The sequence below is a fragment of the Rutilus rutilus genome (assembly GCF_951802725.1).
Source record: "Rutilus rutilus genome assembly, chromosome: 4".
NCBI classification, from domain to species: Eukaryota; Metazoa; Chordata; class Actinopteri; order Cypriniformes; family Leuciscidae; genus Rutilus; species Rutilus rutilus.
The window spans coordinates 40,418,886-40,439,664 of NC_140212.1; the positions used below are offsets into that span (position 1 = coordinate 40,418,886).

A 20,779-nucleotide genomic window follows, 5' to 3' on the forward strand; every position below is an offset into this window, starting at 1 on the left:
AAACCAAGGAGACATGTGCCAAATGTCACAAAGTGGTGTGTGGGAGCTGCACAGGAAAGGCGGTGTTTACCTGTGTGGAATGTGCGTAAGCGGCAAAGATGCGGGGTGTTTGCGCCGTTCAAATGGGCAGTTATTCAGTGAACAAAAAATATTAACGAACAACATCAGATTAACTGGCAGTTAACCTGATTTTGGTCGTTAATATTTTTTGTTCACTGAAACTAATCGTTCTAAAGCAGTTCGTTTTCTTGTTTAGCTAATGTTCATGTTTTTTCTTAGCCTAGGTGTGTGACCGTGTAGCTACTGTATTGTGCTGCATACGTGTCCGTGAAAGTTTTTACAATATATTCAAATGTATCAGTGTTTTTGTTATTGTATATATGTTATAAGTTATTGTATCATAAGATTTGTTTTTATTGTACAAAGAAAATAAGAAAATATTTATCAATTAGGCTTGAAAATACATTTTCACATTCATTTGAATACAAATTTTGTGTCCTGTTTATTATTACCTATCATAACAGATCCATTTATTTTTAGATTTTGTATTGATTATTGAACTTATTTACAAACAGGGCTGTACTAAACGGTATGAAGCTTTGATGTTTCCTAACTTTTGTGCATGTCTATTCACATGGTGAGTGCGGTGAAAAAAATATTATTTTGACGCAAAACGTTCCTCACATAGAGGAACACTGCACCTGTCGGGGCAATCTTTCTTTTGTGCTTGTTTTAAGGGCTACGACGACAGGAATTAAAAGCTTCATTGGAAAAGAGAAGGTTAACATGTACAATAGATATGACATGACGAAAATGACGTTCAGTACGGCCATATGATAGTCAAAGTATGAACGGTCAGAATGACCGCTATGGTCGTTCTAGTAGTTATGGAATTCCGGTAGTTCTAGTGTTAAAGGAAAAAAAGAAAGAAAAAATTTAATATAATGCAGTTTTCATTATAATAACAATTAAAATGGCTTTCCTGGGGTAAATGTAACGTTCTGAGACATAATTGTTCTCCTGCAGTTTTATTGACCTGTTTCCGTGGTTGAAAAACACTGATTGGTCGATATTATGTATGAGGCATTTATTCTAAAACATAGCAAGGATATTGGATGATTTTTAGCAATGTAATGTGAATGGCACAAATGCCATTTATAGTCCGCATCTATTATTTTCCAATGTCTTGTACCTTTGATGGTGTTAAACATGGTATAATGTGGATGGAAATGATATGCAGATGATGTTATGCATAGTGAAACTAGGCACTGTAAGCTACTGTAAGGATTGAGATGCATGTACACACAATCTTCCGCTGACTGGGATTTTTGAGCAGGTTCTGGCATACGCATGGTTTTATAAATCTGAAAACTTTTTGTGCGTACGCAGACTTTTAGTATGAAATCTACAGAAAGTTTTATAAATGAGGCCCCAGCTCAGTGAATATCTGTCTCATCTCCTGCTTGTGTGTGATAGTATGGTTTTAGATTGTCAGATGTTTAACTCTCAGGGATACCTTATGAGTTTGAGTCTGGGATGCACTAGTGTTAGGTCTTTTGTTTAGTGTCTTGTATTTTGTATTTTTCATTATTTCCTGTCCTTTTGTAGTCTTTTACTTGGTCTCTGTAGTTCTTCCACTGTTTCCCCACCCTAAATTCCCCCAAGTGCTCCTTGTTTTCCCTCTTCTAGTCGTGTTTTTTAGCCCTGTGTTTTCTTTTGTCTGGACCCAGCTTCTTCACTTCGTTTTTAACAGCATACTAAAGGTAATGAATCCGGCTTATATGCCCATAATTAACACAAATGATACAGTATGATGCTAAATTTGTTGTTGTTTTTTTACAATCCAAAATCTCTATTTTTTCTCTATTTTTTAGAAGTCTTGAACTACTGATTATTGGGCCAAATTTGTTCCAAATAAGGTAAGATTAATGGTTTTGACTGTGCTTATTATTGTTATGCCACATGTTTTGTACAATATTTACAAGTCTGTTTCCAAACCAGCATGCAGATTATATAAAATACAACAAAGACAAATTAAGTAAGATTTAATTTAGTATTACTGTTATTGTGAAAAGAGATTATATTACAGTAGTGCGTCAGGCTTGATTTCCTGGAAACAGTGTGTAGCTTTGCCACCCCTCCTAACCATCTGAGCTCCACCCACTTTAACTTTCATTCTGGGAAACAGTATTACACCACAGAATGCGTTATCTCAGAGGAGTGAACTATGAACACACAGCAAAGTGCGAAAAACCAACTGAAGAGTGCATTTTTTTCCCCCTGGTAAAACAAATTAGATCTCATCTGACTACTTTTATACAATTTATTATCTTTGCATTATGTCTCCCTTTTTGTTGTTTTTTAAGACCAATTTTTTTTTAATGAGTAGTTTATTACTTTATTTAGTAATGTTTGGATTTATAACGGCAGTAGGGCATTTTTGTTAAAGGGTTACTTCACCCAAAAATGAAACTTCTGCCAGTAATTACTCACCCTCATGTTGTTCCCACCCCGTAAGACTTTTGTTTTACAAAATACATTTTACTCTAAAATAGCAAGAAAATCAAAGCCGCAAATCTGAACAAGTTGTGATCCAAATTTTAGGTTGAGATCTCAAAAAATAGCTTTCAGTAAGTTTGTTTGGCGCAGTACCACACTTTTTCACAAGCTCCATTACTGACCATATAAGGGCACCTCCACCATATATGGTTTGAGTGATCTGAACTATATATTTCCATCATTTTCATAAAATGTATGAAGTAGTCATCCTATCCAGAAGTAATATGGGCGGTTTGGCAGTATTTGGTTTGTATTCAACCTATAAGAAAAGCAATAAAAAACATGTATGTGCATTATAGCTCAACACTGCATACCAAATCGAGAATCCATCATTTTTTTTCTGTATATTTAAAAAAATGTCAGACCTTTTTTTCTCATAAAATTAAATTGGTGTTATCTTTTGAACTCTTGCCATGAAAACAAACTGAGGTTTCTACTAATCTTCCATGATTTTTCACGTTCATCGCTATTTCAAAATAAAGGCCTGAACACGCCTAATGAAGAATGAAATATTCTTGTTGCAAATTTATAAATTACTGCTCATCTGTAATTAATTTTTTTTTAAATTCAACAAATATGAAAACTAAAGATTGTAAACTTTCAAATAGTTTGTCAATGTTACTTTAGGTTTTAACTACGATATTATTGTGTAAGGACATTAACTCAAAGGGGAAATATTAATAATAATCCATAAATACCAATTATGATTAATTATTAATATTTGGGTCAGTTAATTAGATTAACTTTTAGGTAAGCTAATTAATATTACAATCAATTAATCATTTCCAATGAACTCTTTGATTATTCATTTATTCTAAGAAAAGTGTATCTTTCATCGTCACTGAAAAATAATTATTCCTTAGCATGTACAGAAATTAGAGCATACTGTAACGAAATCAGAATCGTAAAAGGGACTTTGTATGCAAACAGAGGATCAGAAATCAAATTCATAATTGTGCACAAGTTTTATTAACTAAATCACAAACATAATTAACACTAAACAAACATAAATACATTCATCCATCCATACATACATGCATAGGTAAAGGGGTGAGTGATGTGGAACCGGAAACTGGAAATAGAACTATGGAGCAAGATCTATTTTTGTATGAGAAGAACCATCAGCTGATCATATTCAGAGCAATTCATTAAATTGAAATACTTGCATGGATACAATTCTTGAAGTGGTTGAAAAATGAGTCCGTTGGTGGGTCCGTGAGGGTCAAAAGTCATGGTGCAAGTTGCAATCGTTTCTTCTCTGTTGGATGAAGAAGATAGGATGAACTTGTATTGTCGCTGTTCTCATGGCTGGAGTGCAGATTGTGGCCTACACTCTATGGGCCGGCAGGACACAAAGACTACGTTTACATGCAGCCAATAACCCGTTCAAAACCGGGATATTAGCAATAACCCGGTTGCGCACGGCCATGTAAACACCGGCAAAAACCCGGATATGCTCATATCCCGGTTTTTAAAAACCCGGATATTACCCCTGGGGTACCCCTTTTCTAACCCGAATATTTGGTCATGTAAACGCGTATCGGCATATCCCCATCAAAAGGAACATTGATTTGTGTTCTGCGCATGTTCTATTCGCAAGGAATCTTGGTCTTTTGAGTAGAGACGGCGCATACAGAAACCCGCGTGCAGTATACCGGAAGTAAACAAGAAGTAGAGGTTAACATGGCGAGACGCAGCACAGCAACACACTTTTGGAGCGAGAAGGAAAGCGCAAACAAAGGCGATCGCTATCTGCCCCGAACTATTCATTATCCGGGTGCTGCTGCTGTTGTTGTTGTCTTTGGATACAGGAAGAAGAATTGGAAATGACGCATATTGCGTCTTAAGGTTGTCCGTACGTCCTGACGCTAACCGTGCGTCGCCGTTTACATTATGATTACAAATTCCATGTATACAGGAGTAACTCTCTCTGCTCACGCATGTAAACGGGTTATTCCGAATGTTTCAGAAACCCAAATAGTGACCCTAACCCGGATATTGGCTGCATGTAAACGTAGTCAAAGAGCACATGGTGAAAGTTGCGAGGGACTTCGTTCGTGTTAAATGACGTCTCTGAACTCCTGAAGTTGTCCTTGATGCTGAAGTGAGCACATGTCCTGGATGCTTCGAAGCCTCCTGCCCTGGGCCTGTTGAGGCCATGCTGGAACACACGGCATCCTTAAGGCAAGAGTTGTCCGTTTTCTTCTTGGTTGGATTTAAGAAAGGCAGTTTGACTCGGCCTGCAGGGCCCAGTGGGGGGTTCACCCAATGAGAAGGGTAGAATTTCTGGCGGGAGTTTCTTCTGTCACCAGGATTTACAAGCCTTTGTCTTAAGCGTGCTCACTCGGACTGGCATGCTGGATTGGTGTTTAATGACACTACTAAGGAAGATTCTTAGTAATACTAATGTGTTGCACAGCTATTGGCATATCATGTACACAATCATTTCGATCTTCAAAGTACCAATTTATCGAGACCAAACATGGTATAAGTGGGGTTACATTGACAGTTGGTCCTGTAATAACTACATAGTATCAAAGAGATCATAGTATCAACAGAATTATTAAAAGACAAAACACACAACAGTAAATCATTCTCAAAATGTTCTGGAATGCATGTTCATTTCATGTTAGTCAGTTCATCAATAAATGAATGCAGGAGAGTTTGTTCTGATATCTGTGGCAGAGTTAGTTACTTGTTAGCATTCCTGAGAGTCATAAAAACATCCTATCTGATTGCGGCCATGGCAACCAGGCCCCTTTCGTCCCGCCTGGGGGGTTGGGACCCTGCTCTCGGATGGAAGTTTTTAAAGATTTGTGTGTGCATATGGCAAATAATTGTGTCTGATTTGTCTCAGTCGATACAATTGTTTTAAGTATATACTGGCAAATGTCCCACCTGTTAGATGATGACAGCTGTAGATCAGTTTAAACATGAGATGTTTGTAATATAATATCTGTGAAGAGTTATTCTAGTTACCAATAATTCTGTGACATGACTGCGTTCATACGTTTTTCCAGAATTTGAAGACCACAGATTGTTTATAATAGTAACTATGAACATATAATATTTTAATAAATACACTGGTAAGATTATTTATGAAAATAATTTTATATTCTTAGTCTTCACATGTTTTTACATGTCTTTATTTAGTACAGGTCAATTTCAGATTCAGAAAGAAGAATGTCTAGTACCGTCATTCCCACAAACTCGTCGACGCTGATCATCCAGTTTCAGGCCCCAAAACAAACGGCTCCAGCTGAAACGGGGACAACGGCTCCAGTGACTGTTAATGTGCCACTGACAGCTTCAGCTCCTCAAGGACTTCAGGCTTTCCTGAAAGGCCAACCAAAAGCACTCGGGGTGAGACATTTTTCAATAATTCATTTTTATACGTGTGAAGGAGGAAAGGTATGGAAAAAAATTCAAAAAAGCAGTAGTACAAACATTAACAAACTGTTGTGCAGATCTGGCAACCCTGCTCAGCTAATAACTGTGAGTCACTATTCCCCTGCAATAAGAACCTGTTTTCTTTTCTTCCTCAGACTGTCCAGATAATGATCGGTCTGCTGACTCTCCTGTTGGGAATCGTGTCTACAGTCAATGTAGATTCCATCTTTTTCTTCAGTGGTATTCCTTTCTGGGGATCTCTCATCGTAAGCAAACAATATACAACTTAAGTACAGTTCTGTCTTTTCTAACACAAGCTAAATATTCTAACAGAAGATTCCTTTCTCTCTCCTCTCAGTACATTATCGCAGGATCACTCTGCATTGCTGCAGAAAATAAACTCCATGGCAAAGCCTCCTCCAGTTTGTGTTTGGTATGCGCACATCACTTGTTATTTTCAGGGGTCCAAGCACAAACTTTATTTAATGTAAGACTAAACAAACTGCCCAAAACTGGATGAAAGTAAAAGTATTAATTTCTTTCAAAAAAAAGAAAGAAAGAAAAGAAAACATTACTGAACCCAAAACCTTTGTCAAAACCTTGATTTCTGAATGATTTCTGAAGGATCATGTGACACTGAAGACTGAGTAATGGTGCTGAAAATTCAGCTTTGCATCACAGAAATGATTATATTTTAAAGTATATTCAAATAGAAAACTATAATTTTAAATTGTAATAATATTTCACAGTATTACTGTATTTTTGAGCAAATACATGTAGGCGTGATGAGCATAAGAGATATCTTTTCGAAAACATTAAAAGTAGTAATGTTTCCAAACTTTTGACTGGTTATATACACTCACCTAAAGGATTATTAGGAACACCATACTAATACTGTGTTTGACCCCCTTTCGCCTTCAGAACTGCCTTAATTCTACGTGGCATTGATTCAACAAGGTGCTGAAAGCATTCTTTAGAAATGTTGGCCCATATTGATAGGATAGCATCTTGCAGTTGATGGAGATTTGTGGGATGCACATCCAGGGCACGAAGCTCCCGTTCCACCACATCCCAAAGATGCTCTATTGGGTTGAGATCTGGTGACTGTGGGGGCCATTTTAGTACAGTGAACTCATTGTCATGTTCAAGAAACCAATTTGAAATGATTCAAGCTTTGTGACATGGTGCATTATCCTGCTGGAAGTAGCCATCAGAGGATGGGTACATGGTGGTCATAAAGGGATGGACATGGTCAGAAACAATGCTCAGGTAGGCCGTGGCATTTAAACGATGCCCAATTGCCACTAAGGGGCCTAAAGTGTGCCAAGAAAACATCCCCCACACCATTACACCACCACCACCAGCCTGCACAGTGGTAACAAGGCATGATGGATCCATGTTCTCATTCTGTTTACGCCAAATTCTGACTCTACCATCTGAATGTCTCAACAGAAATCGAGACTCATCAGACCAGGCAACATTTTTCCAGTCTTCAACTGTCCAATTTTGGTGAGCTCGTGCAAATTGTAGCCTCTTTTTCCTATTTGTAGTGGAGATGAGTGGTATCCGGTGGGGTCTTCTGCTGTTGTAGCCCATCCGCCTCAAGGTTGTGCGTGTTGTGGCTTCACAAATGCTTTGCTGCATACCTCGGTTGTAACGAGTGGTTATTTCAGTCAAAGTTGCTCTTCTATCAGCTTGAATCAGTCGGCCCATTCTCCTCTGACCTCTAGCATCAACAAGGCATTTTCGCCCACAGGACTGCAGCATTCTGGATGTTTTTCCCTTTTCACACCATTCTTTGTAAACCCTAGAAATGGTTGTGCCTGAAAACCCCAGTAACTGAGCAGATTGTGAAATACTCAGACCGGCCCGTCTGGCACCAACAACCATGCCACGCTCAAAATTGCTTAAATCACCTTTCTTTCCCATTCTGACATTCAGTTTGGAGTTCAGGAGATTGTCTTGACCAGGACCACACCCCTAAATGCATTGAAGCAACTTCCATGTGATTGGTTGATTAGATAATTTCATTAATGAGAAATTGAACAGGTGTTCCTAATAATCCTTTAGGTGAGTGTATATGTATATGTGATGCGATCTAGGAAAACCCGTCGGATGTCGCGCTGGGCCGTTTTCAGTAAATTCAAAAATAGTTTGAATGTCAGTTTTTTTTGTCAAATTTTTTTTTCATTAAATTATTATTCTATAACATCTTTTCTCTTATCTCTGAAAATATCTTGGCAAAATTCCCTTGTTTAGTGCAGAAAAACAGCGATTTATAGTGTCAAGCTGAAAATACTCTCTTTCTCTAATGCAGGGGTTCCCAAACTTTTCAGACCGCGACCCCCAATATTAGACTGCTGTCGACCCGCGACCGCAATCTCTAAGCCAGGCTATTTTATTAACAAATTATGGACAAAAACAAATACATCCATAACTGTGAAATGCTTACAGACAGAATACGAACAAGCTGCCTATAACACGCATACAACAATAACTTTGTATTCAGAAAAAAACGCTAATGTGATGGATGGGCGCTGTGCGCGGAGCAAAGCAGGTCCACTCTAGGTTTAATTTTGGAGATCGCCACCCGCAGATCATCTTCCACGCTAAGCCGTGACCTGTGTTTATTCTTAATGTAAGTCTGCGCGGAGAATGTCTTTTCGCATAAGTACGTTGAGCCAAATTGCATGAGTACATCCAACGCGGCTTTCGACAACTTTGGATATTCCAGCGCGACAGAAACCCAGAACTCATCCAGCGTCTTGCCGTCAAATGCCGTCCTCAGGGTTCGATCGGTTGAAAGTTCTATCAGCGCATCTTCCATATCTGACGCCAGATGATTTGCCGTGGTTACATTAAATGGTGACCTTATCCAGTCATATTGGTCGGGAGCGTCTCCTTCAGGGAAATACTTATGAAAGTGATCCAAAAGGGACTGAAGGTGAGCCGTAATAGATGCCTTGATGCTGTTAACACTGAGTGCATTTTCCTCCATGAATTCTTCCAGTTCAGAAAACATGTCTATGTGTCCCATTTCCACTCTCTCTCTCCAACGCACCAGCTTTCTCGCAAAGGCCTGCACTTTATCATTAAGGTACAAGATGTTTGTGTTTTCACCTTGCAGGGACATATTTAGTCCGTTGAGTTTTTCAAAAATACATGACAAATATGCCAGTCTTGTCACCCAGTCAGCATCAGACAGATGCTCAGCAAGTGGGGATCTTTGGTCTGTGAGGAAAATCGCAGCTCGTACAGACGTCTCAGCACATTTCCTCGCGACAGCCACCTGACTTCTGTGTGTAGGAGCAGGCTTTTGTGCTCTGATCCCATTTCATTACAGAGAGTGGAAAACAGTCGTGTGTTCAGTGGACGTGATTTTATGTAATTAACAATCTTCACAGCAGTGTCAAGAACATGTTTAAACTCCGCATTCAGGGTTTTGCACGCGAGGGCTTCTCTGTGTATGATGCAGTGCGTGAAATTGAGGTGAGGTGCAACTTGGAGGACTCGTGCCTTTAGTCCTTTCTTTTTTCCCAGCATTGCCCCAGCTCCGTCTGTGCACACTGATATGCACTCGCCCCAAGATAGTCCTTCATCTTTAAGTTTGCTGTCCAGCTTATTGAAAATGTCCTCGCCCGTGCATGATCCCTCCAGTTGCGTACAAAATAACATTTCCTCATTTAGTTTCCCCTCAAAAATATATCTGACAAATACAAGGAGTTGAGCGGTGCTGGACACGTCTGTGGATTCATCCAGTTGTAAGGCGTACCTCCCACTCTTCTTCACTCTGTCAATCAGTTGACACTTGATATCCTGAGCCATGTCTGTAATGCGGCGGGATACAGTTCCAGCTCAGCGGCCAGTTTATCTCCATGCATGACGCGACTCATAACTATTGCTGCTGGTTTGATTAAAGTTTCTCCAATGGTGTGTGGCTTTTTGGTCTGTGCAATTAAATATGCCACTTCATATGACGCCTTCTGAGCTTTAGTGGGGATAGCTGTTTGTTTAAAAATGACTTTTTTTGTCCCTGTAACTCTTTCTCCTTTCTGCGGAAAAAGTCAGTGGGTTTATCTGTGAGGCTGGGGTGTTTGGTGTTCAGATGTCTTTGCATTTTCACGGGCTTCAGACTCTCATGTGCGAGGACTTCGGAGCACACAACGCATTGAGGGTGTTGTACCTGATTTATAACAATGTACGTGAAACCATAGTTTATGTATTCCTCTCTGTATTTTCTGGCTTTCGAGGAGGGATGGTCCGTTTGCGGGGCACGGGTTTGGCGGGCTGCCCTTCCAGAGGTGGAGGGTAGTCCTGGCGGCTCATCCTCTTCTCTGCCCTCTGTATTTTCTGCTGATCCCGCTCTCTCATCAGCAGGCATCTCTGCTCCCTTCTCGTTCTCTTTTGATGATAATAACCACCGTTTCATTTTTTATCAAGTTTAGATCTCAAAATGAATTGTCAAATGACCGATCGCTGATCTCAAAATGACCGATCGCTGTTTAGCAAAACACCAAATGTGCATCTAGCTAGCTAGCGCATGTTGTTGTGCTGTAAATTGTGATTGACACCGTCACACTGTCATAATTAATCGGAGCAAACAAAGTTTTATTTCCAGTTTATTTAAATTATCCTAAATTTATACTCGCATCATTACAACCTTTTTTAGCATTAAAAAAACAAACATTACGTTTCTGTAAATCATCTCGCGACCCCCACTTTGGGAACTACTGCTCTAATGCATTCTATGCGACCATTTTCTCTAACGCCCGGCAGAGGTAAAAAAAAAAAAACAATCGCCGTATATCCCATACACCTGTCCGTCTCTTAACACTACAAAGATAGTTTACCTATAAAATAAACCACATAACATGTACAGTGAATGTGTATTAGTGCGCATTTCGCGCCAAGCCTGTTTAAACTATAACGTCACGCAGTTTTATAACAATCGCGTCCCGACGGTGACAGTTATTTAAACCTGTTTTTCTCAAAATTCTGTTCCAGAAAATCATAGCGATCGGCCGAATTCAGATAAACATAACTTTTGCTACCAACAAGCTATGATAAAAATAAAAACAGATTTGGAAAGGGCTTGATACCAGCTTCCATATGATATCAAAACCTGTAATAGGTAAAATTTCACCATGTGGTGGGTTTTCCCAGATCGCATCACATATATATATATATATATATATATATATATATATATATATATATATATATGCGGATAATATGAAAACACAAACAACAAACACTCACAGCACTTTTTCCACATTTTGTTATGTAACAGCCTTATTCCAAAATGGATTAAATTCATTATTTTCCTAAAAATTCTACTAGTAATACCCCATAATGACAACGTGAATGAAGTTTGTTTGAAATCGTTGCAATTTTATTAAAAATAAAAACAAACAAAAAATCACAGCCTTTGCCATGACACTCAAAATTGAGCACAGGTGCAATCCTGTTTCCACTTATCACCCTTGAGGTGTTTCTACAGCTGGACTGGAGTTTACCTGTGGTAAATTCAGATGATTGGACATGATTTGAAAAGGCACACACCTGCCTATATTAGGGTCCCACAGTTAACAGTGCATGTCAGAGCACAAACCAAGCCATGAAGTGTCTGTACGCCTCTGAGACAGGATTGTGTCGAGGCTCAGATCCATTTTGGATTAAGCCTATAACAACAAAATGTGGAAAGTGAAGCGCTATGGATACTTACCGGATCCTCTGTAAATGGTTAATTTGATTGACTATACATAAAATTCATTATATTTTCAGAATGATCATCCATCCATCCATCCATCTTCTTCCGCTTATCCGGGGCTGCGTCGCGGGGGCAGCAGTCTAAGCAGAGATGCCCAGACTTCCCTCTCCCTAGACACTTCCTCCCGCTCTTCCGGGATCTTGTCCATCTGTCAATCTCCCGTTTCATCCTTCCCTCACTCGTGAACAAGACCCCAAGATACTTAAACTCCTCCACTTGAGGCAGGAACTCTCCACCAACCTGAAGCGGGCAAACCACCCTTTTCCGACTGAGAACCATGGCCTCGGATTTGGAGGTGCTGATTCTCATCCCAGCCGCTTCACACTCGGCTGCAAACCGTCCCAGTGAACGCTGAAGGTCCTGGTCTGATGGGGCCAGCACGACAACATCATCCGCAAAGAGCAGAGATGAAATCGTGTGGTCCCCAAACCTGACACCCTCCGGCCCCTGGCTGCGCCTAGAAATTGTCCATAAAAATTATGAACGGAACCGGCGACAAAGGGCAGCCCTGCCGGAGTCCAACATGCACCGGGAACAAGTCTGACTTACATCCGGCAATGCGAACCAAGCTCCTGCTCCGGTCGTACAGGGACCGGATAGCCCTTAGCAAAGGGCCCCGAACCCCATACTCCCAGAGCACCCTCCACGAGATGCCGCGAGGGACACAAGCCTTCTCCAAATCCACAAAGCACGTGGATTGGTTGGGCAAACTCCCATGAACCCTCCAGCACCCTGGAGAGGGTATAGAGCTGGTCCAGTGTTCCACGACCGGGACGAAAACCGCACTGTTCCTCCTGAATCCGAGGTTCTACTATCGGCCGTATTCTTCTCTCCAGTACCCTGGCATAGACTTTCCCGGGGAGGCTGAGAAGTGTGATCCCCCTATAGTTGGAGCACACCCTCCGGCCCCCCTTCTTAAAAAGAGGGACTACCACCCCGGTCTGCCAGTCCAAAGGTACTGTCCCGCGATGCTGCAGAGGCGTGTCAGCCAAGACAGCCCCACAACATCCAGAGACTTGAGGTACTCGGGGCAGATCTCATCCACCCCCGGTGCCTTGCCACCGAGGAGTTTCTTGACTACCTCTGTGACTTCAGCCCGGGTGATGGACGAGTCCACCTCCGAGACCTCAGCCTCTGCTTCCTCAATGGAAGACGTGACGGTAGGATTGAGGAGATCCTCAAAGTATTCCTTCCACCGTTCAATGACATCCCCAGTCGAGGTCAACAGCTGCCCACTTCCACTGTAAACAGCATTGGTAGGGCACTGCTTCCCCTCCTGAGGCGCCGGACGGTTTGGCAGAATCTCTTCGAGGCCGATCGGTAGTCCTTCTCCATGGCCTCACCCGAACTCCTCCCAAGCCCAATTTTTTTCCTCCACAACCACCACTGCAGTCCGCTTGGCCTGTCAGTACCGTCAGCTGCCTCAGGAGTCCCACAAGCCAGCCAGGCCCGATAGGACTCCTTCTTCAGCTTTACGGTATCCCTTACTTACGGTGTCCACCACCGGGTTCGGGGATTGCCGCCTCGACAGGCACCGGAGACCTTACGGCCACAGCTCCGAGTGGCCGCGTTGACAATGGAGGTGGAGAACATGGTCCACTCGGACTCAATATCTCCAGACTCCCTCGGGATCCGGTCGAAGCTCTGCCGGAGGTGGAAGTTTAAGATTTCTCTGACAGAGGATTCGGCCAAACGTTCCCAACAGACCCTCACAGTACGTTTGGGTCTGCCGAGTCTGTCCAGCTTCCTCCCCCGCCATCGGATCCAACTCACCACCAGGTGGTGATCAGTTGACAGCTCCACCCCTCTCTTCACCTGAGTGTCCAAGACATACGGCCGGAGGTCAGATGAAACGACCACAAAGTCGATCATTGACCTCCGGCCTAGGGTGTCCTGGTGCCATGTGCACTGATGGACACCCTTATGCTTGAACATGGTGTTCGTTATGGACAAGCTGTAACTAGCACAGAAGTCCAATAACAGAACACCACACGGATTCAGATCAGTTCCTCCCAATCACACCCCTCCAGGTGTCACTGTCGCTGCCCACGTGGGCGTTGAAGTCACCCAGTAAAACGATGGAGTCCCCAGTCGGAGCACTTTCCAGCACCCCTCCCAGAGTCCCCAAGAAGGCCGGGTACTCTACACTGCCGTTTGGCCCATAGGCGCACACGACAGTGAGAGACCTATCCCCGACCTGAAGGCGCAGGGAAGCGACTCTCTCGCTCACTGGGGTGAACTCCAACACATGGCGGCTGAGCTGGGAGGCTATAAGCAAACCCACACCAGCCCGCCTAGAGTTCTCAACGGGCCTGAAAATAACAACACGACCCGACCCGGCCCGTGGCTTATAAAGCCCGAACCCGATGTAACCCGACACATCAACATGAATTATCTGCCCGAACCCGGCCCGCGGCCCGATGCCGCGGCGGATTTTTTTTTTCTCATACACGTAACGTTATTATCATGACCAGCAGACGGAAATTCAAATCAACCTTTAATGTTCACGCCTTTTAACAATACAAACAACTGAAACAATAAACTTTAAATATATAAATAGGCTGTAGTAGCGACGGTGAATTCACCTGAGGCAAGTTTACTTTTCACCAACTCCATCTTCTCCAGGCTAAAGGCGTGCACGCGTCAGGTCTGCCCCCGCCCCTCTCCGTGATGCGCTTGCACGCAGCAGCCAGACTTTCTTTACGGTGAACAGCAGCGATGATTAATAAATGTTTTGTTTTTTCACTGACTGGAAAAGATTAAGCCCGAGGTCCGACCCGACCCGAGTCATTTGATTATATTTTCGACCCGAACCCGGCCCGAACCCGCGGGTCCCGTCGGGTTTGTCGGGCCGACCCGACCCGTTGAGAACTCTAAGCCCGCCGCCTCTCACCATGGGCAACTCCAGAGTGGTGAAGAGTCCATCCTCTCTCAAGGAGTGTGGTTCCAGAGCCCAAGTCGTGCGTGGAGGTGATCCCAACTATCTCTAGTCGGAATCTCTGAACCTCACGCACAATCTCAGGCTCCTTCCCCGCCAGAGAGGTGACGTTCCATGTCCCTAGAGCTAGATTCCATGTCCCCGCCTTCGACTGCTGCCCGATCCACTAAGCACCGGCCCCTTACGGTCCCTCCTGCAGGTGGTGGGTCCACGGGAGGGCGGCCCCACGTCGCTCCTTCGGGCTGAGTCCGGCCGGACCCCATGGGGGGAGGCCCGACCACCAGGCGCTCGCATACGAGCCCCAACCCTGGGCCTGGCTCCAGGGTGGGGCCCCGGCTGCGCCATGCCGGGCGACGTCACGGTCCTCGAATTTATTGGCATCATAAAGGGTTTTTGAACCGCTCTTAGTCTGACCCGTCACCTAGGACCTGTTTGCCTTGGGAGACCCTACCCGGGGCATATAGCCCCAGACAACATAGCTCCTAGGGTCATTCGGGTACTCAAACCTCCACCACGGTAAGGTGGCAGTTCAGAATGATCAATGAAGTCTAATCAAAATCTAATCAGTTTGCAAAGAAATCAGTGATCTCCAAATTACCTTTAGTTTTACATGATACAGAAAACATGTCAAGTTGCCAGACATAAATTAATGTATTGCTATTCTATTAAAATTAAGAGACAATATTATTTGTCTATTGTAAAATAGTACATAGAAGTATAGTTCCACACACAGACACCCGTATTATATTTGAAATTATAAGACTTTTATTATATTTGAAGAGAGATATTGCCGTCGTATAATTGTATTGTCATCATGAGTCATTTGTTCTTGGACCCGATAATTGCAACTTTATTATTTATTTTTATAGTGCTCCATATATATTGTTTCATGATCTGCTTTAACACACTGATTAAAGTGCTTTCTAACTAATTAACTTGTTTTTTTTTGTTTTCTGCCTATAGGTGAAAGCTTCAGTTGGAATGAACATATTAAGTGCTGTAACTGCAGGCATTTCCATTATTATCCTTTCATTAGATTTGTCTATAGGACGTATCCCTTACTGCTATGGATATGAATGTTATAATTACCAGGTATGTTAACAACTTTTCTAGTCACAATTTTTTGCATTTAATAGATAGACCTTAATGTTACTGATCATTTACATAAATCACAGCTTGACATTAACACCCGCCAAATGCGTGTGTATTTCAGCAGTGGCGTGTTACAGTCACTCCTGCTAGCCGCTTCGGCGGACTGAATTTCATATACATTTTTCAATTGTAATCTTTTAAAAAGGCTTCTGAAATAATAAACTAAATGCAATGTAGTGGTCAAAAATAGCGACAGCGAGTTACACACAAACCCACCTCTCCTCACTCACTCAATTCATTTTCTCCAGAAATTTATTCAGACACCTTCAACATTTCTCACATTATCAGTTTATTCGCTATAGTTTAGAAAATGGTAATAAAAAATTACAAGAACTCAGAGTTATCAAATCAGTTGATATTTCACTGGTTTTGTCCATCCTTCAGTTAGACTGTCTCACAAATGAATTAGGTTGAATAGCTGTCAGCTGATAAATTTAATTATATAATACCAATTTAGATCAAGCAATTACTAAGCAATGCTTAATCAGTCTGTGGTGTAAAAAGGTCGCATTAGCAATTAAAGAAGAAACACTAAAGCAAAACATGGTCAGGTCAAAGTGTCTGAATAATTTGGTAGTCACTGTATGAAGAGTTTTTGGATGAAGAATGTCACAGTTTACTTTATTTTGCTATCCTCACTTACATACATTAACTATAGTGTAGTTGCACCCACTAGTAAAAAAAAAAAAAAAAAAAATTATTTCTGGTGTCTGAATAAATATTTGGTTTGACTTTAGCTGCCTGCTGCCAAATTATGAGATAGTATTAAAAATATCTATATGGAAGTTTTTCCTAATGGTATTGGTAAAAATTGTAGCTTGTGAAAATGCTGAGTGGCTTGTAACTTCTGAAAACCACTCGACACAGTGATTAGTGAACAAAAAAGTTAATGTCAAGCCCTGTTTACCATGCAAGAAGGCTTTGACATTATACGTTTAGTTTGATTTGTTATATTACCATATGAACCTCAAGGATTGTACATTCTGCACTTGCAGCCAGCGTATGAGTGAGTAACTATAATTTATTTTATTGATGTTTGTGCTAATGATGAGTGTTTTCTCAGACCCTCTTCCGGGGGATCAGTGGTGTGTCCTTGGTATTCACTATCCTTGAGTTTATCATCTCCATCGTTCTGTCAGCATTTGCCTGTAAAGCCAACGCCTGCTGCTGTTCTCCACCGGTGAGTGATGCGTTCAGGGCTAGAAGCTGAGTGGTTGCTATGGTTGCTAAGCAGTTGCTAGGGTTTTCTGGGTGGTTGCTAGGACATTGTAGATTGACAGAAAGATGGGTAGTTTTTCAATTTCTATTGTTTTAAAAAAATCTGCACAAGTTTCGACACCAAAATATTCCAGCAGGATTTTTGTCTTTTCCTTTTTCCATTTGAAATACAGTGCTGTCTATAAACCTGTAATACTAGAACTGTCATCCCATGTTATTACATTTATATTGCAGTAAGAAGGTATAAAACGCAACGTGTATTTTTCCGAAGGTGCTGAATGTTCACCAAGTTGTTATTCCACAGTCCTATGTCTTTAGACCCAATCCATCAGAGGTAAGAGAAGCTTGTAGCACCAGTCTAATGGGACTTTGAGATATATATATATATATATATATATATATATATATATATATATATATATATATATACACATACATATATATATATACATATATGTATGTGTGTGTGTGTGTGTGTGTGTGTGTTCAAGAATTTATTAGAATTATCAATAAATTAGCATTAAAGCTGATTGCATACCTGTTTTTCCTGCAGGTACCTCTGGTGAGCGACTCTTCCGTGAATCACGATCCTGCAGATGTTCCCCCACAATACAGTGAATGTGCTGATCCTAAATATAAATCTTAAAAAGTGGACAGAGCTGTGGTCCTGCCGTTGGGTTTGATGCTTTCACAGGACACACGGGTTCTTCCAGTGATTCAGGCCTTGTCCACACTAATACGTGTGGCAAATTTGAAAACGCTGTTTTCGTGTTGTAGTGTGGACTGTCAAAACTGAGGTTTTTAAAAACATTTGCAAATTGTACCAAATAGATATTCATGTTTATACCATTATTGTGCCTGTTATATACAATTAACTTTCACACTGTTGCTAAAATATGTAACTTTACACACTCTTCATATCACAGTCCAGCAAAGATGACAGAAAATTCACTCACATTTGCTGTTCTTCAGTAAAACATGAGAGCAGTCTTGTTTTAGACATATAATAATGATTGAGTGTGACCTGACGCATCAGTGAATGCTGAGATATTTAGCTAAATAAAATAATCCTGTCAGAAGAATTGCGCGATAACTTTTTTATTTACTTTTCCATCTGTATCATCTCAGTGAGGTTTTACGCATGCGCTGTAAGGTGTATTCAGCGTTTTCAGGAGTTTTTCAAAAGAAACCGCTAGTGTGGACGGAGAGCGTTTTTAAACGTATCCGGATTAATTTAGACGTACCCTTACTGTGCTTTATCTCTGCTTTCCTTTCACTAAAAAGAGGACACGAATGTAATCACTGGATCAAACAGTAAAAACAGATTTGTGAGTACAGTCGCTTGTGAGTAAAAAACTACTATTCAAGATACTGCTTCGCAATTGTCTTTACATCAACAATGCTGCCTAATCATCTCTTTTTCTCTTTAAAGTGTTATAGAATATGTAATTATTCTATTATAATTATGCCTTTTTGTGTATGAAGCACTTATGGATTGTATTCAACCATAATTGTAACCTTATATAATGAAAGTGTATTTATAAAGCAAGACACCAGAAGTTGTTGTTAAACGATTTATTAAGGAAGTGTTATATAAAGAAAGACACTTGTAATAATCATTGTAACCATATATGAATAAAGGGGGTTGTGAAGAAAAACACTGTAAATTGTTGTTGTAAAGCAATTTATTAAGAAAATGGTTTATTGAGAAAGTGGTTTATAAGGAAAAACATACCACACTTAAAGGAGACCTGTAATACCTGCCTGCCTGGCCTGTCAGTACAGAGAACAACGACAAAAATCGGTGTTGCCTACACAGTGTTATCCTCTTTTTAAAATTTGCACCCTGTTGACTTAAATGGGGCAAGTTTTAAACCTGCTTTTAGCCTCTTAACATCCTTGATGTGTCATTACAAGTGCACAGGTCATGTGAGTGATTCCTTCAGAGTGAACACGGTGAATCTGACTGCAGTAGATGTGAAAGATATGAATAAAAGTGATGTTAATTCAGCCAGCGCACATACTTGTATTTACTTCCTGTTTTCGGTCGAAGTCCACAGTAATCGATTTGTCGATCTCATACGATCCAGTATTCACGCCCGTGAACTCGACAATCGACTACTGTGGAAGGAAGTAAATACAGGTATGTGCCCCATTGAAGTCAACAGGGTGCAAATTTTAAAAAGAGGATAACACGGTGTAGGCAACACCGATTTTTGTCGTTGTTCTCCGTACTGACAGCACTCCAAATTTACAAAAAAATGAGCTCAATGTTAAAATTGACCGAAGTTCTCCTTTAAATGTTTTAAGCATTTATCAAAAAGAATAGTGAGGAACAAAACATGAAAGAGCTTTGCAAAAGAAAGAAGAAAAATGCAAGCATTACTGTCGTATGTGTTGCAGACGAGGCACAGAATGCAACAAAGAAAAGGTCAGAAGGAGGACAAAGAGGCGAAAAGCTTTATATAAACATGTCCGAAAGGAATCTCCAGAACTTATGACAGATGGTCTATATAAGGCTGAAAGAAGAAGATGAAGGCAGACGCTGATTCGTAAAGGACGTCTCCGGTGCCTTGCCATTGAGCCTCCTGCAGTTAAAGCTTGTAAACGATTTAGTTTTGATTTATTTTTATTTTTGTTTTATATAGTAGTACCTTTTATGTAAGCTGGTTAACCTGTATTTAATAAAAAAAAATGACTTTTTGGATAAATTTAAAACTTTTGATCCCATGTTGCATAATATGTATAGCACACACAGTGTAGATCAAATAGGAAGATATAGCACCATAATGACCAAAAATGGCCCATTGAAACCTATTAAAACGTTGTTTAAAGCCGGGGCCGTCATTAATACATGAATCATGACTTATTTTGAAACATCCATTCATTTTGAAGCAAAAGCATTATATTTGCATTATATAGTGTATTCCACCAGATGACGTCACTACATAGGTATTCCCTATGGGGGGAAATGCACGTTATTTTCCTGGTTTTCTGGCACTATTGACTCTGTTATGAAGCATTTTAATGGCTCAATGATCTAAAATGATGTTTCTGAGTATGTGTGGATGTCTGAGAGCAATGTGTGTCTGCGTTGACAAAAGTGTGTGTGTGTGTGTGTGTAGGGCCTAAATATAATACATGGTGTTTAGGCGAGTGACGAAAATCATAATATCCTGAAGGTCATATTTTAATCTTTCTGTCTATACTCTCTCTCTCTCTCTCTCTCTCTCTCTCTCTCTCTCTCTCTGTGTGTATGTGTGTGTGTCGGTGGTGTAGGATGTGTGTGTAGGCATGTATGTGTGTGTGTGTGCATTTAGCAAGAGAAAGCGCTTCTCACTGCATTGTTTCTTTCGGTTTGATTCATGCGTATTTTACACACAGACATGAACCTTTGACACAGCTTAGTTTTTTTTAGCAGTCTATGTTTCAAAGTTAATTGATAATTTCTCACCTATGTAGAAGCACAAACACAGCCATGCAGTCAGTCCTTAGACAATAATAACATCTTGCAGCAACACAAAGATGTAGCTGCGAGGGATCCAAAACAAAGTCTGCCTTTGTTTTGGATTAGAATAGTTGAGAAATCAGTGTTTCTAATTTCTAGTTTCAGATTCTAACTCCTCATCTGACTCAACTCAGAGTGAGGAACTGGATGACACACAGGAGACAGCCGAAATGGACTCCACTGGTCACCCACTAACGCCGAGACGCTGCGCTACGTGCCAGCCAAGGTACCGACACACTACGCA

General features: G+C 41.1%; 2 protein-coding genes across 4 annotated transcripts in view; one reads left to right on the top strand and one right to left on the bottom strand.

Moving 5' to 3' along the window:
- Window positions 1-20,779, bottom strand: part of LOC311289216 (tripartite motif-containing protein 16-like) — a 696,468-nt gene that overhangs the window by 612,566 nt on the left and 63,123 nt on the right. The gene's annotated exons all lie outside the window — the stretch shown is intronic.
- LOC311289246 (membrane-spanning 4-domains subfamily A member 8-like) overlaps window positions 1,614-20,779 on the top strand; it is a 450,268-nt gene continuing 431,102 nt past the window's right edge. The window contains exons 1-9 of one of the 3 annotated variants that reach the window (XR_014627084.1): window positions 1,614-1,763; window positions 1,875-1,919; window positions 5,718-5,922; window positions 6,105-6,215; window positions 6,308-6,382; window positions 15,621-15,749; window positions 16,873-16,989; window positions 17,299-17,361; window positions 17,581-18,159. Coding sequence is in view for 2 of the 3 variants with exons in the window: in XM_084407089.1 (XP_084263215.1) it covers window positions 5,743-5,922; window positions 6,105-6,215; window positions 6,308-6,382; window positions 15,621-15,749; window positions 16,873-16,989; window positions 17,299-17,361; window positions 17,581-17,673 (768 nt within the window). In the remaining variant the exon portion in view is untranslated. Of the gene's footprint in view, window positions 1,764-1,874; window positions 1,920-5,712; window positions 5,923-6,104; window positions 6,216-6,307; window positions 6,383-15,620; window positions 15,750-16,872; window positions 16,990-17,298; window positions 17,362-17,580; window positions 19,548-20,779 lie in introns of those variants that run through there. The other 2 variants (XM_084407089.1, XM_084407088.1) reach the window with 2 other exon arrangements.